The 21,837-nt window shown below is 39.0% G+C and overlaps 1 protein-coding gene across 1 annotated transcript in view; it reads left to right on the forward strand.

Annotated features, from left to right (window-relative positions):
• The first annotated feature begins 11,464 nt into the window (after positions 1-11,464).
• Positions 11,465-21,837, forward strand: part of LOC135077392 (pre-mRNA-splicing factor ATP-dependent RNA helicase PRP16) — a 150,786-nt gene continuing 140,413 nt past the window's right edge. Inside the window, exons 1-11 of the mRNA XM_063971924.1 lie at positions 11,465-11,931; positions 12,179-12,502; positions 13,149-13,364; positions 13,807-13,901; positions 14,675-14,877; positions 15,418-15,516; positions 16,036-16,165; positions 16,765-16,854; positions 17,812-17,952; positions 18,983-19,135; positions 20,251-20,444. Of these exons, the coding sequence (XP_063827994.1) occupies positions 11,600-11,931; positions 12,179-12,502; positions 13,149-13,364; positions 13,807-13,901; positions 14,675-14,877; positions 15,418-15,516; positions 16,036-16,165; positions 16,765-16,854; positions 17,812-17,952; positions 18,983-19,135; positions 20,251-20,444 (1,977 nt within the window). The 5' untranslated portion in view covers positions 11,465-11,599. The remainder of the gene's footprint in view (positions 11,932-12,178; positions 12,503-13,148; positions 13,365-13,806; positions 13,902-14,674; positions 14,878-15,417; positions 15,517-16,035; positions 16,166-16,764; positions 16,855-17,811; positions 17,953-18,982; positions 19,136-20,250; positions 20,445-21,837) is intronic.

A 21,837-nucleotide genomic window follows, 5' to 3' on the forward strand; every position in this document is an offset into this window, starting at 1 on the left:
GGTTTAACTTTATACGCAAACATCAAAGTGACAAAGATATACGTTTAATTCTTGGGAAAATATACCATTTGCTTCTCTAATTCCATTAATCTGCTATATTTTTATTTACAAGCATAGAGAGGTATTAGTTCTGTCCTGAAAGGTAAATGATCAGGTTATTGAACAACCACCCAAAAAACGTAACATACAATACTTGATAGATAATGTTTAAAGATTCTTATTTTATAGATTTCGATTAGAAGCTTTTTTAGAAGAAAAGCTTTTTCTTTGGTATGTTACTAAAATTTCACAAGGATTTTTTGTAACATTTATTAAAATAATCAACGATACGAGAAGTAGGTATTTTTCTCACAAATCCTTAGTAGTCCAGTCAATGAATGCTTTAACAACGGTGTAGAGAGAAATCCGTGGAACACAATTTTTGACCTCGGGACTTTATTTAGACTAGTTAGGAGGTGAACATAGCAAAAGTCCCCGCCCTTAGCCCTTTAACCGGCGGGGAGAGGGGGGTTTAAAGGTACCACTTTTCGGTTTTTCGCTTAATCCTCGGAAACTATGCGTCCTAGTCTCATGACTACTATGAACCAAAATAAGCTTATTCAATTTGCTACAGGTGAGATAGTCAAGTTTTTCTATATCTTGTATAGTTTTCGCGGCATCTGCTCTAGAAGGTCTGTAATATTGGAAATTACGGAAATTGGAAGGCTGGGTAACACCATCTTACTTTAACTATAAGAAACGTCAAAAATCTGTCAAAATCCATACGAAAAGCAACGGTTATCGTTATATTTACGGATAAAGTTATGTGGTGCAACTCAGCCTTAGAGTCGGGAAGAAATCTTTTGTGCGATAAATGAAAAAAATAATCAGAGCATGAAAGGGAAAATATCTTTTTGTACATCCTCAAACAATAATGTAATGTGAAATGACGTTGAGGTTATTGCATTAAAATCGTATTATATGCGGCTGTGGTGGCTTGGGCAAATCTCAAATAAACTTTCGCCGGGAAGATATTGTGACCCACATGCGAGACATAAATCAACGTAGTATCTTCATAACGCTAGTGTCGTAGGTATTAAACATACCATTTAAAATCCATACTAATATTTTAAAGAGGTAAAATTTGTGTGTTTGTATATTTGTTAAATTGTAAGGGGTAATCTCGGGATCTACTGAACCGATTTTAAAAATTCTTTCACCAATAGAAACAACATTATCATATAAAAAAACCGAAAAATTCCACGCGGGCGAAGCTGCGGGCGGAAAGCTAGTTACACAACTAGCTCTTTATACACATAAAGAAAGAAGCTTCAGTAATTATGATGGTAGGATTAACATCTTTATGAATTAACGAATACGTCTTGCTCTACCTACTAACAGCATCCTTATTTTCGTTACAGTACGCGGCTTTGCTTTTTTATGTCTATTCATAATAACTTAACCCTTATTTGTAGTTAATAATAATATGTAGAATATTATGTACCTGGGAATATATGTAGTTCCTATCATATTTTGAACTTTATTCCCTTCTCTTAAGGTCAAAAACAACGAAGGACTTGTTACGCCCGTTAAGGGCTTCCGTGACATCAAAGAAAATGACTCTAAATTGCTTGGTAGTTGGTTTGGTTTGGTTTAACATGAATCAAAGTAGAGAGTCCCAATTATATTGTAAAGCCAATCTCTGTTATCGGTTTCGTTACAAGTATGTAGATAATCATCCAGTCCTCAACTTAGCAAGCCGTAGGTAACTAAAAGTTGAGTAAATATTCGTAGTACAACAACCGGAAGACCAGCTTCTTGACATGCCCTCACGAGCATGTCAGGATAAATGCTGAGCTCGGGAGCCTATTGACACAGTGGCCCACTATTTTTTATATATTCGTTTTGTGTTGTTATTGTTTATATTTGTGCTTACTGTGCTCAATAAATTCGATTTCTTTCTTTCTTTCTTTCTAGTTGGCTCACGTAAATGTGTTAATTGGCACCAGGGTACTCAATAGAATCAAAAACCAGACAAAAAGATGGAACATTTGAAAGCTATGACAATCTTCGATCTTGAACTTGAAACCATAGGATTGAAGGCACCAAATGCGCCCTTCAAATCGCGCCATGAAAACGACCTTTCACAATGTCCAGCGATGTCAGGATCCACTTCCCCGTCTAAACGCGACTCGAGTTACCAAAACGATGTAATAATTGAAAGCTATGCAATCTTTGAACTTGAACCTGAAACTATATAATCGAAGGCATCCAAGTACGCCCTTCAAAACTTGAAATAAAAACAACCTTTCACAATGTCCAGCGTTGTAGGTGTCACTTCCCCGTCTAAACGCGACTCGAGACCAAAAAGATGGAATATTGAAAGCTATGCAATCTTCGATCTTGAACTTGAAACCATAGGATTGATGGAACCAAATGCGCCCTTCAAACTCGCCATGAGAACGACCTTTCACAATGTCCAGCGATGTAGGTGTCACTTCCCCGTCTAAACGCGACTCGAGACCAAAAAGATGGAATATTGAAAGCTATGCAACCTTCGATCTTGAACTTGAAACCATAAGATTGAAGGCACCAAATGCGCCCTTCAAACTCGCCATGAAAACGACCTTTCACAATGTCCAGCGATGTAGGTGTCACTTCCCCGTCTAAACGCGGCTCGAGTTACCAGAATAGCCAAGTTCAAGCGGAGACACTTGGCCGCCAGCCAGCGACATGGTAATGCACCGCAACGCTTACTAATGTTTTTATAAGCCGATAAATGAAAGGGATTTAGGGGGACTTCAATGAAAATGGAGCAGTAAGAAAAGGAAAAGAAAGTGAGAGGGATGGGGGACCTCAATAGTAAGAAAATCATCTTGGATAAAGTTAAAAATTCCAAGAGCATTCAGGAGCGTTTATCTGCAACATCATCCGTTCAGAAGATCACCTCGACCACATAACATAGTGTCGTAGCATAAAAAATAATAAACTGAGACCTGTTCCGGCAGCTAAACGAAAGCAAAAGGGGACTATGCTGTGCATTGGAGGGAAGTCGAACTCCTTCTATATTCTTCTGATTAATTTCGTTGCGGGTCCAATGCCAGTTTAAGTTTCCTCAGGACAAACTTGACCTTCACTGGTTGGATATTTTATTGGCGGTCAAGCTGTAGATTCTGGCTACACAGGAGTTGCAGTGGTGGGAACGAGAGGTGGGAATAGTCCCGTAAGAGGTGACTACTATACTATGACTGAGGTAGCCCTAGCGCTTATCTCTAAACTGTCGTTTCACGTGTCTAACTCTACAGATTGTTAAAAAGTGATAATATAGGAAGTTTTACAGGCAAGCTAATTAACTGTACGTCCTAAATGAATAAGATATGACCATCTAAGAACCACCTTTTCTTCTATCTTCCAATTTGAAGATAAGTAACAGACGGTATCCATTAGATTTACGACTCCAGTTCAAGCTCGGGTCAGAAAAGAGCTTCATATATCTCCTCATTACCATCATCATTTCAGCCATAGGACATAGGCCTCCCCCAATGATTTCCACTATGGCCGGTTGATGGCGGCCTGCATCTTTCTTTCTATATTTTCTCTATTAATTCTTTGCATAAGTTTAATTACCAACTGGACAATGGACTCGACCTACTGTATATTTACACGTATACTGTAACATAATGACTCTACGCGCGTGAACTTGATCGTTGACCTACATGCTGATGGAAATGATGCGATGAAATGAGGACTTTGGCACTATATTCTGGTATTTTAAAAGTTTTCCCGGCTTGAGGATTGTCATTGTCATTATAATGAGTATTTTGGTAATGAGGTCAAGAGTGTGTAGGATAATTAGCTAGCTTTTAAAACATATTTTTAACTCTGTGCAATACATTGATGCATCGATGATAGTCATATCTACCTTTTTATTAGTTTTGTTGACAATTATTAAAATGCTGATTAAAAAGGCTAGGCTGAGTTGCACCACCTTATTTTAACCGTAACAATAACGATAACCGGTGTATTTGTTTTTTGTATGGAATTTCACAGATTGTTGACGTTTGATAAAGTCAAAGTAAGATGGTGCAACCCAGTCCTACTGTTTTACGAGTATGACAAAGTTGAATATCAAACAAAGTGTTACACCAATACCAAGTTACTAACTCGTTAAAACCTTTGCACGTAAAATTAATCGTCGCACGCCTCGACCGCGAGTTTGTGAACTCGCTTACGTCACCCGAAGTTTAACTACCCTGCTGTATGCATACTCTATGACCTATGTAATATTACTGGACACAGCGCTGCAGGCGCCAGTTTAAACAGAATACACAGAGGTGTTAAAATAATGTAGGTAGGTGAAAGTTCTGGACGATTTTCGGGAAGTTGAATAACGAGGATTTTAGACGAACTTCGGGTTTCACTGTTTATTTTGTGAATTTGTGTATTTGTTAACAACTTTTTTGTGAATTTCGAAAAGCAGAATAGAGGCTAGAAGGGAAAGTTCCTAACAGAATAAACTTCTGCAGTGTATTTTTACATATATCCTTTGATACTATGTAGTGGCTCTACTAGTTAGAGCATCTATACATAGAGTGCCTGACTTTTGTATTAATGACTAGCTTTCCGCCCGCGGCTTCGCTTGCGTGGAATTTCGTTTGTTAAAATTTCCTGAATTTCTTTGCTATAAACCTCACGGAGCCCGAGACCTTTCCAACGAATGCAAAACCATGGAAATCGGTTCGTGCGTTCTGGAGTTATAGCGTCAGGAAGGAAAACCCGACTTATTTTTATATAGTAGATGATAATAGATTGGAATTTTTATATTATCTTTTCCTGAATCCTTATTCTTCTTCATTTTGAAGGAAAAAAAACATATTCTACTAGTAGGTACGAGTATGTAACAGAAAACAATATTTTTGAAACTTCCCAATAATTAAATTCGCAAAAGAAATCATGAACAAAACCTCCGAGCTCTTCATTCTTAATAATATGTCCAGCAATTATGTGCCAGGAAACGGTATGACAGCACAATTTTAAAGGAAAAAAAATCGTCGCGTTCACAAGGAAAATTGCGCTCGTTAGTTTGTTTAGCACTCATTGAACGACGACAGCTAAATTAGACTACACATTTATGAAAATAGATTCTATTACCACTAAATAAGATCCTACAGTGTTTAGATTGATGTGCTGTCGTCTGTACACATCATGACTCACATTGGACACACTTGTCAAGATTTTGTTTTGGCTATTTCACTTAACCGGAGTCAATGTGTTGAGCATCGAGGTAATCGATTTTGTACTACTCTGGACATGCTTCCAAACAATGTGAATTGCAATATGAATTGCCATTGCCGCTCAGCAACAAAGTTGAATTTTAAATTTTCATGGCCGCAGCATATGAGCCTAAAGCAAAATGTTCTTTTTTGTCTGCTTGTTTGTTTGGGCTTCAGTTGCAAAGCTAACTATCTCATTAAATTATAGAGATTGTAACAGAATACTTAGTTAGGATTTTACTACCATTCAATACAGTATTTAAGAATAATATCTGTAACAAATCAAATCTACTTAAGCGAAATCACGAGCAGGTGCTAGTTAATCATTTCATGTAACATTTTAACAGGGTTTACATAGCTAAAAATAATACTCGTATTTTTAAGGTACTTAAATAAATCAGATTTGTTTCGTTAGCAGTTTTTTATCAACTATGAAGCCATTACCAGCATCAACACTTTAATTGATTTTTCTCCAAACTACATTACACCTAAAATGTACATCCATCAGAGAGAAACTGTAATCGAGTTATAGAAATAAGAGCTAACAGCATTACCAGGTAAATCAACAGGCCTTTGAAGTTTTACGTTTATTTACACGTAAAATATTCCCAGAAACGGCTTGGGTCACTATTTTAGTTTGTTCTACGCTTAGAGTTTTATTTAGGAAAATAATTTACCTACCACATTGAAATGTTTAGATCAAAGTAAATCTAAGTGAAACCATAACATTGGCTTAGAAAAGGCCGTATTGCCTGTCATGTTGGGGCTAGTTACATAGGAGTTCATGTAGTGTGGTTTCGGCAAAGTAGAATAAATTCACCCCCACGAAGGGTAGACCTTCGTAAGACGCCACTAAGACCCGATTTCCACCAAAGCGGAAAGGAGTGTGTGTTTGAATAAATCAATCAGATTTCTGAAACGAAGCGGAAAAGTGTTGTGGAAATCCTTATCATTAATCACAAAATCTCAGAAACACCTACAAACATTTTGGCAGGTCCTTATAGGGTGTAGACATCCACTAGGAATGGAGTTTACGAAATTAAAATCGTACGAATTCGCGGGCGGCCGCTAGTAAACTTTATGCGAACACCAAGCCTCTCCATCCCGTTTGGCCAACGTGGGGAGTGTAGGCTTATCTATGGCTCTATGTGCTATGTACATAAATTAATCAAACATCAAAGGGAGCAACACTTTGCCCGGTAATTTATTCATCGACAATTTTCTGCCGTATCGCTCCGAATGTAGGTAAAACTCAACCAACCGTCAGTGGACCTGTGGGGAATTTGCACGCCATTCATGGGCCAGACATAGAGATTATTAGGTATGTACCTACTTACTACCTGTACTATTTGGCGACATAAATATTTTACGAATAAATGGTTTGATTTGAATATTTTTAAATTAACTTAAAAAAATCGAACTGCCTAAGGTGGAAATCCAACCTACGACCTTTTGCTTGCCGGGCGACTGATCTTCCATCTGAGCTAGGTACTTAGACACTGGATGAACCCGTCGAAATTTTTAAGTGTAATAGTTACGATGTTACGACCGCTGTGACATCATTAAAGTAGCAGGAAGGCGCTGGATGCAGGCCACTACCAACCGAGCAACATGGAAAGCATTGGGGGGGCCTATGTTCAGCAGTGGACGTCTATGGCTGAGATAATGATGATGAAGATGATAACGCTGTTACGGCCAGCGTTTGTTTGATTTGATTTGAGTAGAATTTAGTGTTCTTTTACGATATCAATTCGGTAACTATTTTACGCTTGTCAAAGTAACTGACAGTAGGTACTCGTACCCTGAAGCAATTCGAAGTATCTGTCACAAACATTTAATGGGGGGCTATTTTCAACCTCAATAAAAAATGGTTACAACAATTATAATTATGTAGATCCAATCATGTGATCGATTTAAAGACTTAAGAATATTAAATTACCCTTGATACTTTATGCTAATTCTTTCGATTGTCAAGTAATTATTGAATGTTGATCTGAATACTAAATGTGTATTGTAGTGATTAAATTATTCACTGCTAGTAAGTACTTGCATGTTGTTGTAACTTTTTCAGTAACAGTTTACAAAAGTTTATGAAATTCAGGCGCTAGATAATCCTTAAAGACTGTCTAAATTTTCATTTGCGATAATTTTGAATATTATTTTAATGTACTTATCAGATATCCGATCCGCTGGTGGAATAACACGCAACTGGACCAAAGGTTGACTGAAAGAGAAAGCCGAGCGCATTAAATAAATTATCTATACTAATATTATAAATGCGAAAGTAACTCTGTCTGTCTGTCTGTCACTCTTTCACGCCAAAACCACTGAACCGATTTTGATAAAAATTTGGCATAGAGATAGGAGTCCCAGGAAAGGACATAGGATAGTTTTTATCCCGGTTTTTAGAACAGAAACGCGCGTGATAAAGTTTTCCTGTGAAAGACAAAATTCCACGCGGGCGAAGCCGCGGGCGGAAAGCTAGTTATCAATAAAGGCTCTACCAGCATTTGAACAAAATTGAAAAATTGAGTTTGGTAGAGTTAGAGTTCCGTAACGATTGTTTATTTATTTCATCGATTTTGGTGCAAGTTCGTAGCCGACTGCACGCAGCGACACGTCACTTTCTATGTACATATTTATGAAATACGAATGGTATTTCATAGAAATACATAGAAACCAGTAGTGTCGCTGCGACGCGTCGTCTGCTGCTGCCTCATGTTGTCCGCTTCCAATTTGTACCTGTACATTTACAGGTGTAACTACCATGTTCTTGCCAATTAACCACATAACACACGCTATAATATTAGTTACAAACAACCTCTAAACCTGTTGTACGGAGTTAATTCCTACAACCACCAACCTACTCGTAAGATAATCAGCTATCTGTATCCTTTATAGGAAAACCATGAGTTCCAAAGATCGACTACTGTTTCAAATCATTATCTTTGGATTAGCCTAATCTAATCTACTTTACGGCGGTATTTAATCCGCATTAAAAGGTAAATTACAGGAGATTAATTAGTCCAGATTAGCGTTGGGATTGGGAGTAGGTACAAGAAGCGACACGTGATGAATTTTGTAAGCAGGATGATATTATGAAAAAATTAAATCGTGTTGCATAAAATGATAAAATGCTAATTAAAAATCATTAGTGGTCCTACATAATCAAATTATATTTTATTATTAGCAGGCTATTGCTATAAACCGATCTCTTCCAGACAATTTAAAGGACAGTTGTTATTTCATTCGTTCGTTTCAGCCAAATGACGTCCACTGCTGGACAAAGGCCTCCCCCAAGGTTTTCCACAATGAACGGTCCTGCGCTGCCCGCATCCAGGCTCTTACCAGATCGTCAGTCCACCTAGTAGGAGCCACGTTACGTCTTCCAGCCCGTGGTCGCCACTCGAGAACTTTTTTGCCCTAGTTGTTATTTATTGAATGGAAAAGTTTGACGCTGCAATGGATCGTCTATTGCGATGCATTGACTACTTATTTAAAAAACTTTTCTATTCCTTACGAGTTATTTACATGGATAGACAGAGTACATGTGTAAAATATTTACTAACGACGTCGGCACTCATTTGTCTTGTGCACTGCATTGCAAAATAAATGGATTAGCGAATTTAGCGAGCTCTGTCGGATTCCCTCTCGGATCAATTCAGTTGACTTTGGGAATAATCACTAAATAGACTCTCTGTGTGGGATGTAACTACCTTGTGTCATAGACGTGAGTCATGTCGCTTCCAGAACATTTTTTATGAATCAACAGGCCCTTGTCCCTTGCGTGTTTTTCGTTCCATATGGCATCTTAGAACAGTAAAAAAACAATAGGGTTTAAACAGATATAATTTGTCACGGGTTAATTGAGGACTTACTAAGTTACTAAGCATTCCAGATTTCCAATTCGCATACGAATAGGTACGCATAATTTTTAAAATTCAAAATACGTTACAAATGATTTATTTAGTGTTTATCGAAATTTATTTTTATCGATAACTTGTTATTTTGGTACATAAAGGTTATTGAATAAACTTTATTATTTAGCTGGGAACTAAACGCCCGACTCAGCAGTACTCCTATCTGCTAATCAATTACAGACCGGCACTGTGCTAATCCTTTACAGAACGTTTACACGCACGGCTTTCGCAATTTGTGATAAAGTTAATGAACGGATACATTCGAAGATAACTGCTGGAATATGGATATTACACAATGAAGTTACGAAAAAATAATTCGCTTCCTGGTTTTTAAACGTACCTATCGCTCGTTTGGCTGTCGGATGCTAATAATTTCAAAGATTTTCATTCAAACTTTTTATTATTTTTATTCCAATTCAGAAAAAATAATCTGATATGACTTTTCAGTGCAAAATAAAAACTTTTTGTAATGACTAAAAAAGAATAAAAAAGAGAATGCATAAAAAACAAACCTGGAATATCTTTGTCTCGATTCTCCATGGCCAGCATCATTTTCACTTCACCAAAAATCACAAATAAATAAAATCACTAAACCAACCACTGGGATTTTAAAAGACTGCGCCTATTTGTCACCTATTAAATTGCCCCTAAATCGACCTTGTCACGCATCGCTTCTCACAAAACACGCTAAATTTAAAACTTCAAAGAGCTAAATAAAAATATTCACTGAAATAAAATAACACAATAATTCTGGCCACTAAAAAAAACTTCAAATTCAACTACAGACTATCGCCGGCAAAAATTTTCGCGCGCAATCTCGGTTTTTTTTAAACCATGGCACACACGTCTCTATGCCACAGGAGTCGATCACAAACTGTTCTATTTTTGTTGTCCGACCAAACGAAAAGATTTACACATGTGATTTATTCGCATATGTGCAATTTGCGGCGGTTATTTTGTTTATTTCGTAGGATTTAATTTCTTGGCACTAATTCTAGGTATGAACGCGTTTCCGCCACTGGGCAATAATTCTTTAATTTCCATGACAGATTGAGTGTTGGGAAGATGAATTTCATGCAAAGCTTTACGAGTTCCAGCTAATTGATTGATTGTTATTAGGACACATAATACCTTCCCACGCTTATTGATATTCTGTTGCTTACACGTGCTTTGTGCAAGGACGAGCAGGTACCTACTTCCTTTATGTATTTACAAACCCTTTGACCGCAACCCTCGGACTAGCGCTGACCCAACTATACACGTTTAATGTGCAAATCATGTTCATTTAAAAGAGTGTCAGGCATGTGACAAGGGTCAGGAACCTATCTGTCTACTTAATATCAGATTTGTTATTTACCTACATTATGTTCCTAACTCAACAAGACCTGCTCGTCTCCAGATTAGTTGTGTTTAGGTACACAACATAATGATCGGCACGCCCTTAGACACTTATGTAAGTAAGCCCTTACAAATAAAAAGTTACACGCTTGTTAAACACTGTTCCAACCAATTTCATAGTTTCCAAGAACTTATCTAGAGTCACTTGATAGATAAGATTTTGAAGATTTCTCTTTGAAGCAATTCCAAATCGCAACGAAATAATAGGTTTACTTAATTATAGTTAGGTTGCGAATTGTGTTGTTTTGAAATCGTATGTTTTAAAAACGCGCCCTGCGTTCCCAAGACCCAAAACCCGTTCTTAGGCTCAGTCGATTACAGTTGATTAGATATAATAAGCTTCCAAGGCACTTAAGTAAGTAGGTAGGTTACTTAAATTACTTACATAATATGTTGGGCTTTAATCTCAGATAAATATTAAGTAATGATAATAATTTAGGGGCTCAATTCCCTCAGTTTATAGCTCTTATTAGCCTATAATGGATCCTACGCTTCATTTACTTTCAAGAGAGTTTAGCCGTAATTTTCGAACTTCAGGACTAATTTTTGGGTTTCCCGAACGCCACCCAAAACCCAACTCGTCAGTACCCCTAGCACGATTAAAAATCGTTCTCGTTATGGATGGTCGGTATGGTAACATAATGCGTGTTTGTCTTGTTGGTTGTCCTAATAAATAAAATAAAATAAATAAATAAAACAGAAAATAATTATAATGGAAATTCTTTACAATGTTTGTACCATTTTGGACACATGACAGGAATTTTATTTATGCCCTCTCCAACTTTAAAGTCAGTCAATGCCACTCAATGTTAAAATGGTTTAGTTATATTTTATCATGGCAACATTTTACTTGACAGCACGTGAATATGTCATTAGTGTCAAACGTCAGTCACTTTTATTTTGAACACGATCTGGTGCAATGTTTTGCAATTTATTCCTTTTGTTTTCGGATAAATAACTCAAAACTGTTAAATCAATAGCTGTGTTCTTAAAAAAGTGAGATACTGGTGACTCTGCCTACCTCTTACAATGTCGGAGGATGACAAAACACTGCATCGTTTGGAGGGATCATCTGGGGATGCTCCTGGAGGTTTGATCATCAAAAAGAAGGATGAACCAGCAGACTTCCAGTTTGCAAGGCCATCCTTGTTGGGGCTTGATAAGCTGGCTGCAGCTAAGAGGAAGCAGAATCGACTGATATCCTTCCAAGACGACGCAAATGAAGAAGACGATGAGGCTGATCGCAGTGAATCCAGCGGGACTAAGGAACGTAAATATAGGAAGCACAATGAAGAGACTCCGACATACACTGGTGGTATCTCAGAACAAGCGCGGGAACGCATGATTGAGAGGTTACAAAGGTAAAAATCATAGATGGAAAATATCTATATTTTGTTTCATGTATCACATGCAATAAATGTTGTGTGTCACTAGTAGATTTTACAGGATTATCGTAGTAGTGCTTACCAACTGTATTGCCATTTGTGTATTCACTGCCTTAAAGTATTGAAGCAACTTTTTATTAAATCAAATAAATTTTTAGGTTATAATTTCACATTTACTGGTAGTTATGTCGGTGATTTCCTAATATTAATTCACTTTTTCTAGGAAAGATAAAGAACTAAAAGAGAAAGGAGTGCACAATTCAACTCAAGAAGAAAAGAAATCACGATCAAAGGATGACGAAGATGATCGGTACTACAGATACCGCTATGACAGACGTGACAGAGACAGACGTGACAGAGACAGACGACATGATGACTACAGAAAAGACAGGGACAGGGATAGAGATAGAAGGAAGGACAGGGATTCAGGGAGGAGGGGAGATTCCGAGAGGAGGGATAGAAGGGATCGGGACAGTGAAAGAAGTAGAGACAGCTCAAGAAGGAGCTATTATGAACCAAGGTTTAAGGATGAGCCTAGGACACCCAGGTATTGTAAAATTATATGGATACACAAAATGTTTATCACAACCTAGTCTGGATCATTTGTTATAAAAATAAGATTTTAATGATAGTGTCAAGAGGAGTTAAATTACCATTTACAAAGTTATAGACAAGACAAACAATAGGCTAGTTTCCTAAAAAAATTTTTTAAGTCTGTAATGTTTAATATCAAAAAATATTGGACACATATATTTTTATTTGTCAATCTAACAAATAATTACATAGTTATGGTGCGTTGAAGTTCCGCACGACGTCACAACGTGCGGCACTTTTATGCACGCATTGACGTCACGGGCCTCTTCTTATGAACTTTGGCGCGCTTTATCTCTTTAAATTTTCATTAGTTTGAAAAAGTGAAAAATACGTGTATTTTTTGATAAGTTAACTGACGGACTAATTAAAACTCTTGCTTTTTGACCCAGGAAACATCCCTATTTTTTAATTGCTTTCTGTAGAGATAGATTGTTGCCCTTGTTTTTAAAATACATAGCTTCTTCTCAGCACTGGCCCATTTAATGTCCCGAAGCAGTGGTAGGGTTAATATTGGGACGTGTAAAAGTGCTTTTTAAAAGCCTATTTGCAAAAATAAATGAATTTTACGAATTTAGTTTAAAATGCTTTTTGTTTTCCAGCCTGAAAGTCTTAAAGCCAACAGACAAGACAGCCTGGGACGATGATGATGATGATCTCAAGGCTCCTCTACGTAAGTCCAGCTGGGACTTCCCGACACCACTGCCGCGGGATGCCGGGCCATCCGACAGGTCACAGAGAAGTGACAGAAGTGGAAAACCTTTGAGGGATTACAAAGGAAGACCGTATGAGTATTCAGATAGAGCTACACCACACAAGTAAGTAATTAAAACTAAAGACAATTTTAACCTCACTACAGTGAAGTTATTATGCTGTGTATTGAAAATTTGTTGAAATCTTTTTTGGAAAATATGTATATATGTCATGCGCTTCACAAAGCTCTATGTCCTAGTGTTAACGTAAGTGATGCCATATGAGAGTACAATTACGCATGTTGCTGCTGAATTGATATTCCTGTCAATTGTTTCTAAGCAATATTTCACAAAAATGCTTTTTGTGTTACATTGCTCTTGAAGCTTAAGCTATAATCTCACTGAGTCAACAGTGGTATATGATCATTTTAGTAGTGTACCTATCTACTCATTCAAAGGGGAAGGTTAACATCAAGTTTGATAAAATCTGCCTGTACGACATGTTGTTAACAATATAGCTGTTTTTCTTCTATTAACAAACCTTAATCTGTTTATTTCTCATTTCCAGGTTTGCCACTTCCAGACGTGGCTTGGATATTGAGGATTCTGAATGGGAAGAGGCTGAAAAGAAATTAGATAGAGCTTGGTACAACATGGGTGAAGGTATGTCAACCATTTTATTCATTATTCTCTCAAAAACCTGTTTTAATAAGACTATGCAAATATGTATGTCTCAACTTCAAATTATAGAAGTAAATGGTATACTTTGCTGTTGTCCTTCAGATTTCGTTGAGTAGAACCTCAGCTTCACTTTTAGTTTTAATTTGTTTATGATATGGGATTGCTGGTAGTCCCTTAGGTTAGAGAGTATAAGGCTTGGTTCACAAAGTTATAATCGGGCAGTTCTTGTACATTCGCATCAAACCATAACCGCACGGTTACCGCCTCATTACCTTACCAAAGAAACAAAACCACCCAGAATCCTCCGAATCTGGTGTCTGAACCAGGCCTTAAAGCGTAACACAAAATAAATAAATAGCTTTTTATTTCCACAAGTTTACAAATTACAATTTATAAATTAAGTTAGAAGCATCTGTCCGTTCACTCTTGCCTCCTCCATCCTGCTCTATTTCTTCCTGTCCTGGGCTAGGTCGAGCCAATTTTCTCCCGCTGCTCTCATTATATCATCAGCCTACCTTTCCTTGGGTCTCCCAACATTCCTCTTCGCCTTTGGTCCCTTCCATTCTGTTGATGTTATAGTCCATCTTCTATTTCTATTTCTATTTTTATACCTTGCTAGGTGTTCAGCCCACTGCCATTTTAGTTTTAAAGCTTTTTGGAAGTAGTTTTGATTATTGTCTAATTTTGTTGTTTCTGATTTTTCAGGCCTTATAGCGTACTATTACACTACTATAAATTCTTTTACTATTAATCAGGTGAAGCAGACGAATCGGATCCATTTGCCGGCACCAGCGCGGAATACGTGGCACGCAAAGAGGAACAGATAGAAAAGCGACGCAATCGGAAGGTATCGGCGCAGCGACAGCAGATAGACAGAGACAACGAGCTGTGGGAGCGGAACAGAATGCTGACCAGTGGTGTGGTGCACTCTATCAACGTCAACAACGATTTGGACGAGGTGAGAGCAGAAACTTTGTCACCGCGAGTCAACTCAGCACAACGCCATCTATTGACGCTTGAGTGCAAACAATAATACTAATAACGGTCAAAAACCTGTCTTGTCTATCATTAAAAAAAATGTATTACATTAAATTAATCCATAATGACTGGTTTTTAACAGCATACATCCATCCAGCATGTTCATCCTGTACATTAATCCAGCACCAAAAGAAACACTGTCTATGTTTGCGCGCTAGTCCTTCACTGTAATGCCAGAATATAGTAAGAGCCACACCACACAGTTCCAGCTACCCATTTCCGTTTATTCTCTTGCTTTTAACAAATGGTGATTCTTTGCGATAGAACGAGACGACATGACCGTCAATAGGTAGCCAGAACTGTGGCATCATCATTTCAGCCATAGGGCGTCCACTGCTGAACATAGACCTCCCCCAATGATTTTGACAATGGCCGGTTGGTGGTTAATACCTCTAAATCTAGAAAGCAATACTATCTGAATTTAGTATTAATGAAATGTTTATTAATTTTATGTTAATAGGAAAGCGTAGACCGCGTGCATCTACTCGTCCACAACATCGTGCCGCCATTCCTCGACGGAAGAATCGTCTTCACCAAGCAGCCTGAGCCTGTTATACCGGTAAGTTTTATATTAAGCATCACACATCTACTATATAAAAATAAGTCGGGTTTTCCTCCCTGACGCTATAACTCCAGAACGCACGAACCGATTTCCACGGTTTTGCATTCGTTGGAAAGGTCTCGGGCTCCGTGAGGTTTATAGCAAAGAAAATTCGGGAAAAGGGGGTAAAACAGGATCCACGCGTACGAAGTCGCGGGCGGCCGCTAGTCTTATAATAATTATGGTTTTAACGTTATTATAAAGATTCCCAACATGCTAAGCTTATTCAGAAAAAAATTATAATTCATATGCTATTTACTGGTAAAATATGGGTGGAGCCTCGATATTTTATAAAAATAAAGGCCACAAAAAATAACTTCCTCTTCGTCGCTACCACACTCATGCCAGAGTGGTCATCGTCACACCTGGTGTGATTTTTGGTGGCAAGCTTTATATTCTTCCTACATTGCACCCATAATCTTGTACATTTTATTGTATACTCTAATATCTTTATTTTAATTTGTTTTAATATTTTAGGTAAAAGATCCAACATCAGACATGGCGATCAACGCCAGGAAAGGCTCCGCGCTGGTGAAAGCGTTCAGGGAACAAAAAGAAAGAAGGAAAGCGCAGAAGAAACACTGGAAACTGGAAGGGACCAAATTAGGTACAAATCATATCGTCGCTTGCCTCTCTAACTGACGTATCTGACATTTTTTTCGAAACTGAGTTATCTACACCGTCATAATCAGATTTGCAAGACGAATCGATCTGTCTAATCGCCTGAAAATTTTGCAAAATGTCAGTTACGTCAGTTAGAGAGGCAAGCGACGATATTATATTTTGCCTTTTTCGTACTTAAAGTTGCATTTATGCCCGTATTCACAAACATTAATATGAGGTCTCACAAGGCCCGTAGACGCACAGGGTGACACACGAACCAATCACAGACCTCTATTCAACGCTGTGCGTTCGATTTGCTGCTTCATTTAAGCAGGCATCGTTTGTGAATACAGGCGTAGTGTAGTGGTAATCGATGTAACTGCGACAAAAAAAATACTTTTAATGTAGCAGCTGGCGATCGTATACAAAAAGCCACACCAAGTGTAACTTTCACTGTAAAAGAGGCTCCTATTGCAATGTAATAAGAGCACAAACTAGCTATGTCACAAAATGTGCTGTGTTCGAGACGTATTTTAAAATGTAGTGTGGTATTAAACATTTTAGCTATGTATTTTTTCTAACTTGTGTTCTTCTCCTTTTCAGGAAACATCATGGGAATACAGAAAGAGAAAGAAGAAGAGGAAGATGGACCTACTAAGGAAGCGTATAAATATGCCGAACACTTAGACAAAGGTAATATTTTTCACTTATCTAGTTATTTTTCCAGCAATATGAAGTCTGTGTGAGTGTTTTATTATGCATTGTGTTTACAAACTTAATCCCCCCATACTGTTAAGTATAAAATATACTAAAATAACTACCGTATTTTCGCTCACTAGTTAGCGCCACTGGCGAGTGACAGTTTCTTATTTGACAGTAAACGTCAGACGGTTTGTTGAGGCTTGCTGATCGACTTTTAAGACATCTGAAAGAAGGTGCGTGGCGTGCTATGGAAAGGGCTATGCTCGGTGTTTTTTTACGAGATCAAATCAGAAATGAGGAGATCCGTAAACGAACTAGTCACTGACATAGTCCGACGGATTAGCAAGCTAAAGTGGCAATAGGCAGGGCACATAGTACGCAGAACTGACGGCCGATGGGGCAGCAAGGTTCTGAAGTGGAGGCCGCGTACCGGAAAACGCAGCGTGGTACGTCCACCCGCAAGGTGGACCGATGACCTGATAAAGGTAGCAGGAAGGCGCTGTGCGAACCGTGCGATGTGGAAGTCATTGGGGGAGGTCTATGTTCAGCAGTGGACGTCCTATGGCTGAAATGATGATGATGATGATTAAAAAAGAGTGGGAGTGGTCTTATTCTACACACAATGACTTCATTGTTCCCAATTTAATGTGTGATAAATAAATCAATGACATTAATAAATAAATCTTTGGACAATTTCACACAGCGCCAGCTAGCCCCAAAGTAAGCAACTTAATGCTTGTGTTATGGGTGCTAGCTTAACGGATATACTACTTATATACTTTTTTTTTTTAATACATAAATATTATACATAGTCACACCCAGACCCGTCACAGAAATTAAAATTCATCACTTCAATTTCTGCCCGGCCGGGAATCGAACCCGGGACCTCTCGGCATAGTAGTCCGTTCTGAACCACTACTACACATATACATTCCTTCTGTCTTCTAGCTGAGGCAGAAGAACCAGCGTCCAAGTCGGAATTCGTGACAAAGAAGACGATAGCGGAACAACGGCGCTACTTGCCCGCCTTCGCAGTGCGCGAGGAGCTGATGCAAGTCATCCGGGAGAATAGTGTCGTCATCATCGTCGGTGAGTACAGCTGGACAACATTAATTCCTGTTTTCAGCATCGCTCGTTTCAGCCGAAAGACGTCCACTGCTGGACAAAGGCATCCCCCAAGGATTTCCACGAAGACCGATTCTGCGCCGCTAGCATCCAGGCACCTCCCAAGACCTTCACCAGATCGTCGGTCCACCTAGTGGGAGGCCTGCCCACGCTACGTCTAATTTTTAAGTGACCCTGCGGCGTCACGTGGACCAAATGCTCCAGGCACGAGCAGTCACCATCAACTAAAGAATTAACGGGGGAGGAGACTGTCATGTCTATGGACGTGTCGTATGACGTTTCCATGGAAACGTATTATTGTTTACTAATCAAATGATAGAATATCAGAATACTTTATTATTTATTTGTAACACATAACAGGAATTTTGTATTCATAGGGGTCACTTGAAAATTAGGGATTGATGGTGAAAACTGGCATAAGTTTCTCAGATACGACATTGACCGGGTGCAACTACTATTATACTGGGTTGTTAAAGGTACCGCTTCTATACCTCTGACACTGGCTAGGTTAAGCACTGTACCTACCCTACAGTTCTGATTTTTGCCACATTGGACAACACCGAAGTGCCCCATTTGTTTATGAAACTTACAGGAGGGCTTTAGTTGATATAGTTTATTATTTATCCTAGTATTGATATACTAAATTATAAGTTAAGGTTTTTTCCACTTGACATCTCAGAATCGTTAGGGACTCTATATTTGTTTAACTGTGTCAACTGTCAGAATGTGTAGGAGGAACCTACCACTGCAACTCCTGTGTAGCCAGAATCTACCACTTGACCGCCAATAAAAACCCAACCACTGAAGGTCAAGTTTGTCCCAAGGAAAAGTTAAACTGTCATTGGACCTGCAACGAAATTAATCAGAAGAACATAGGAGGAGTTCAAAATTAAGGTTCGACTTCACTCCATTGCAAAGCGGATAACAGGTGACAAATGAAGGTTTAAAACCTAAGCTTGTTATGTGAACTAAACGATTTTTGATGTGGTTACAGGTGAGACCGGCAGCGGCAAGACTACGCAGCTGACCCAATACTTGCACGAGGAAGGCTACAGCCGGATGGGAATGATCGGTTGCACGCAGCCGCGTCGCGTAGCTGCCATGTCTGTAGCCAAGCGAGTCTCTGATGAGATGAATACTAAGCTAGGTAACACACATAGAGATATAGAGAGATGCCCACTAATGCGCTGAGTTCGAAACTCAGTGTCGCATTAGAAATTCACACACACACATAAAAAAATCAAAATATATACTCGTTATCCACTGCGGTATCAGTACTCAACGTTCGAATAATCTTTAGTACTACGCAGGCAATGTAAGCTGTTTACATTATGACGTCGCTGCTGTCATCATTGCTTTCACGAGCAATGTGTTCTGTTTTTGGGCATATTGCTGCGACACCGGCCCCGCCCTCTTGTCACATCTCCTTTTAGTTTCTGTGATCTGTGGTAAATGTGGTAATACACAATACACTCGTTCGTTAAAGCCTAATTATGTCTACTGCTGGACAAAGCCTCTCCCCTAAGGATTTCTGCTACGACCGATCCTACGCTACTCGTATCTGGGTGTTTGCGGCGACTTTCACTAGATCGTTAGTCTATCCAATCGAATAACACTCTTATTGATAACTAGCTGTGCCCGTGACTTCGTACGCGCGAAAATAGTTTGAATAATATTTCCCGTTTTTGCAACATTTTCTCTACTGCTTCGAGCCTATTGGCCGTAAGGTCATGTTATATTTTAGCCTTAAGCCTTCCTCGATAAATGGGTTATCCAACACAAAAATATTTTTTTCAAATCGGGCCAGTAGTTCCTGAGATTAGCGAATTATATTAGTATGGATAAATAACCCTTCATAAAGCATCTTAATAACTGCCAAATTACTCTAATAGTTTTGTTCTCTGGTTCTAAAGCACTACCTACACCCGATGACACTTGCTGAAACCCTAATTTAAGGGCCTTCGGTAAACTCGCCCGGCACCTGCTAGCTACGGCGGGCAATAAACGTGCTTTTAGTTACATTGCTATATTACAACCCACAGGCGCTCATAGTGAAAACCGATAAATTGTACTTTGAGGACAAAAAATATTTACAACAACTACTAATAAACAAATAAATAAATAAAAACAATTAATAAATGTATTTACATATTTACCAAGTTCAAAACTTATTCCAAGGAAAATACCGGAAAGTAGAAACTTTGAACCTTTGAAACAAATCTCACCCTTCAATCCGTTCTAATCCAAACCAAAATTTTACAGGTGACGAAGTGGGCTACGCAATCCGTTTCGAAGACTGCACGTCTCCCAACACAGTCATCAAGTACATGACTGACGGTATCCTTCTTCGTGAGGGGTTAAGGGAACCGGATCTTGACAACTATTGCGCCATCATCATGGACGAAGCCCACGAGAGGTCGCTGTCTACTGACATGCTGTTTGGACTGCTGAGAGAGGTCAGTGAACTGTTTTTTTTTTTAGATTTTAAAACCAGGAAGCAGAAAAAAGACGTCTAGCGGAGAAGTGGAACGCTACTCTCCGATACCTAGCTCTGTGTCTATGGACAAATGCAGTCCGTAATCCGTTCCACATTACTCTCGCTCCGCTCCGCTTCCTCGCTCCTCTCCGCTTCCTCGCTCCTCTCCGCTTCCTCACTCCGCTCCGCTAGACTGTCATCCTGTCATCAAGTACAGTCCCGGAATGAAAAGGTTCGTCAGTTTTCAAATTGATTCCTTCAACGAATCGCGAGCACATATTACCTTTTGAAACTATGTTACAGAATAATCTCGAGTTAGAGAAAATAATCTTTAACTGTTCGTCAGTAAAGTTCAAAATTATTCAGATCAAAGTTGTTTGACGATTTATCTTGTCAAGAAGAATATTATGATTCATAAACTAAAACCTTCTTGTTGGTTCAACCTGCCATTATTATTTCTCTTAAATAAAAAAAACTATTGTCAATTGGTCAATGTCATCATTGCATTGCACTGATGGGATAGAAAAATAAACAAGCAAAACCTTATTCGTTAGCAAACGTCATATTTATTTAAATGTTAGCAGCACTGTTTCTTGTATTGTTATGTTGGCAGGTTTGACTCTTACAGTACCTAGTGCAAGCGAAAACCGACACTAAGGTGACGAACCTTTTCATTCCGCGACTGTACATGACAGATGGTATCCTGCTGTGAGAGGGGTTAAGGGAACCGGATCTTGACAACTACTGCGCCATCATCATGGACGAAGCCCACGAAAGGTCGCTGTCTACTGATATGCTGTTTGGACTGCTGAGAGAGGTCAGTGGACTGTTTTTTTTTTAGATTTAAAAACCAGGAAGCGGAGAGAAAACTTGTAGCGGAGAAGTGGAGCGCTCCTCTCCGATACCTAGTTCCGCGTCGATGGACAAATGCAGTCCGTAATCCGTTCCACATTACTCTCGCTCCGCTCCGCTTCCTCACTCCTCTCCGCTTCCTCACTCCGCTTCGCTAGACTGTCATCCTGTCATAAAGTACATGACAGATGGTACCCTGCTGCGAAAGGGGTTAAGGGAGCCTGATCTTGACAATTACTGCGCCATCATCATGGACGAAGTTCACGAGCGATCGCTGTCTACTGACATGCTGTTTGGACTGCTGAGAGAGGTCAGTGAACTGTTTTTTAGATTTTTAAACCAGGAAGCAGAAAGAAGACTTCTAGCGGAGAAGTGGAACGCTACTCTCCGATACCTAGCTCCGCGTCTATGGACAGATGCAGTCCGTAATCCGTTCCACATTACTCTCGCTCCGCTCCGCTTCCTCACTCCTCTCCGCTTCCTCACTCCGCTCCGCTAGACTGTCATCCTGTCATCAAGTA

Source organism: Ostrinia nubilalis, chromosome 13, assembly GCF_963855985.1.
Source record: "Ostrinia nubilalis chromosome 13, ilOstNubi1.1, whole genome shotgun sequence".
Classification (NCBI taxonomy): Eukaryota; Metazoa; Arthropoda; class Insecta; order Lepidoptera; family Crambidae; genus Ostrinia; species Ostrinia nubilalis.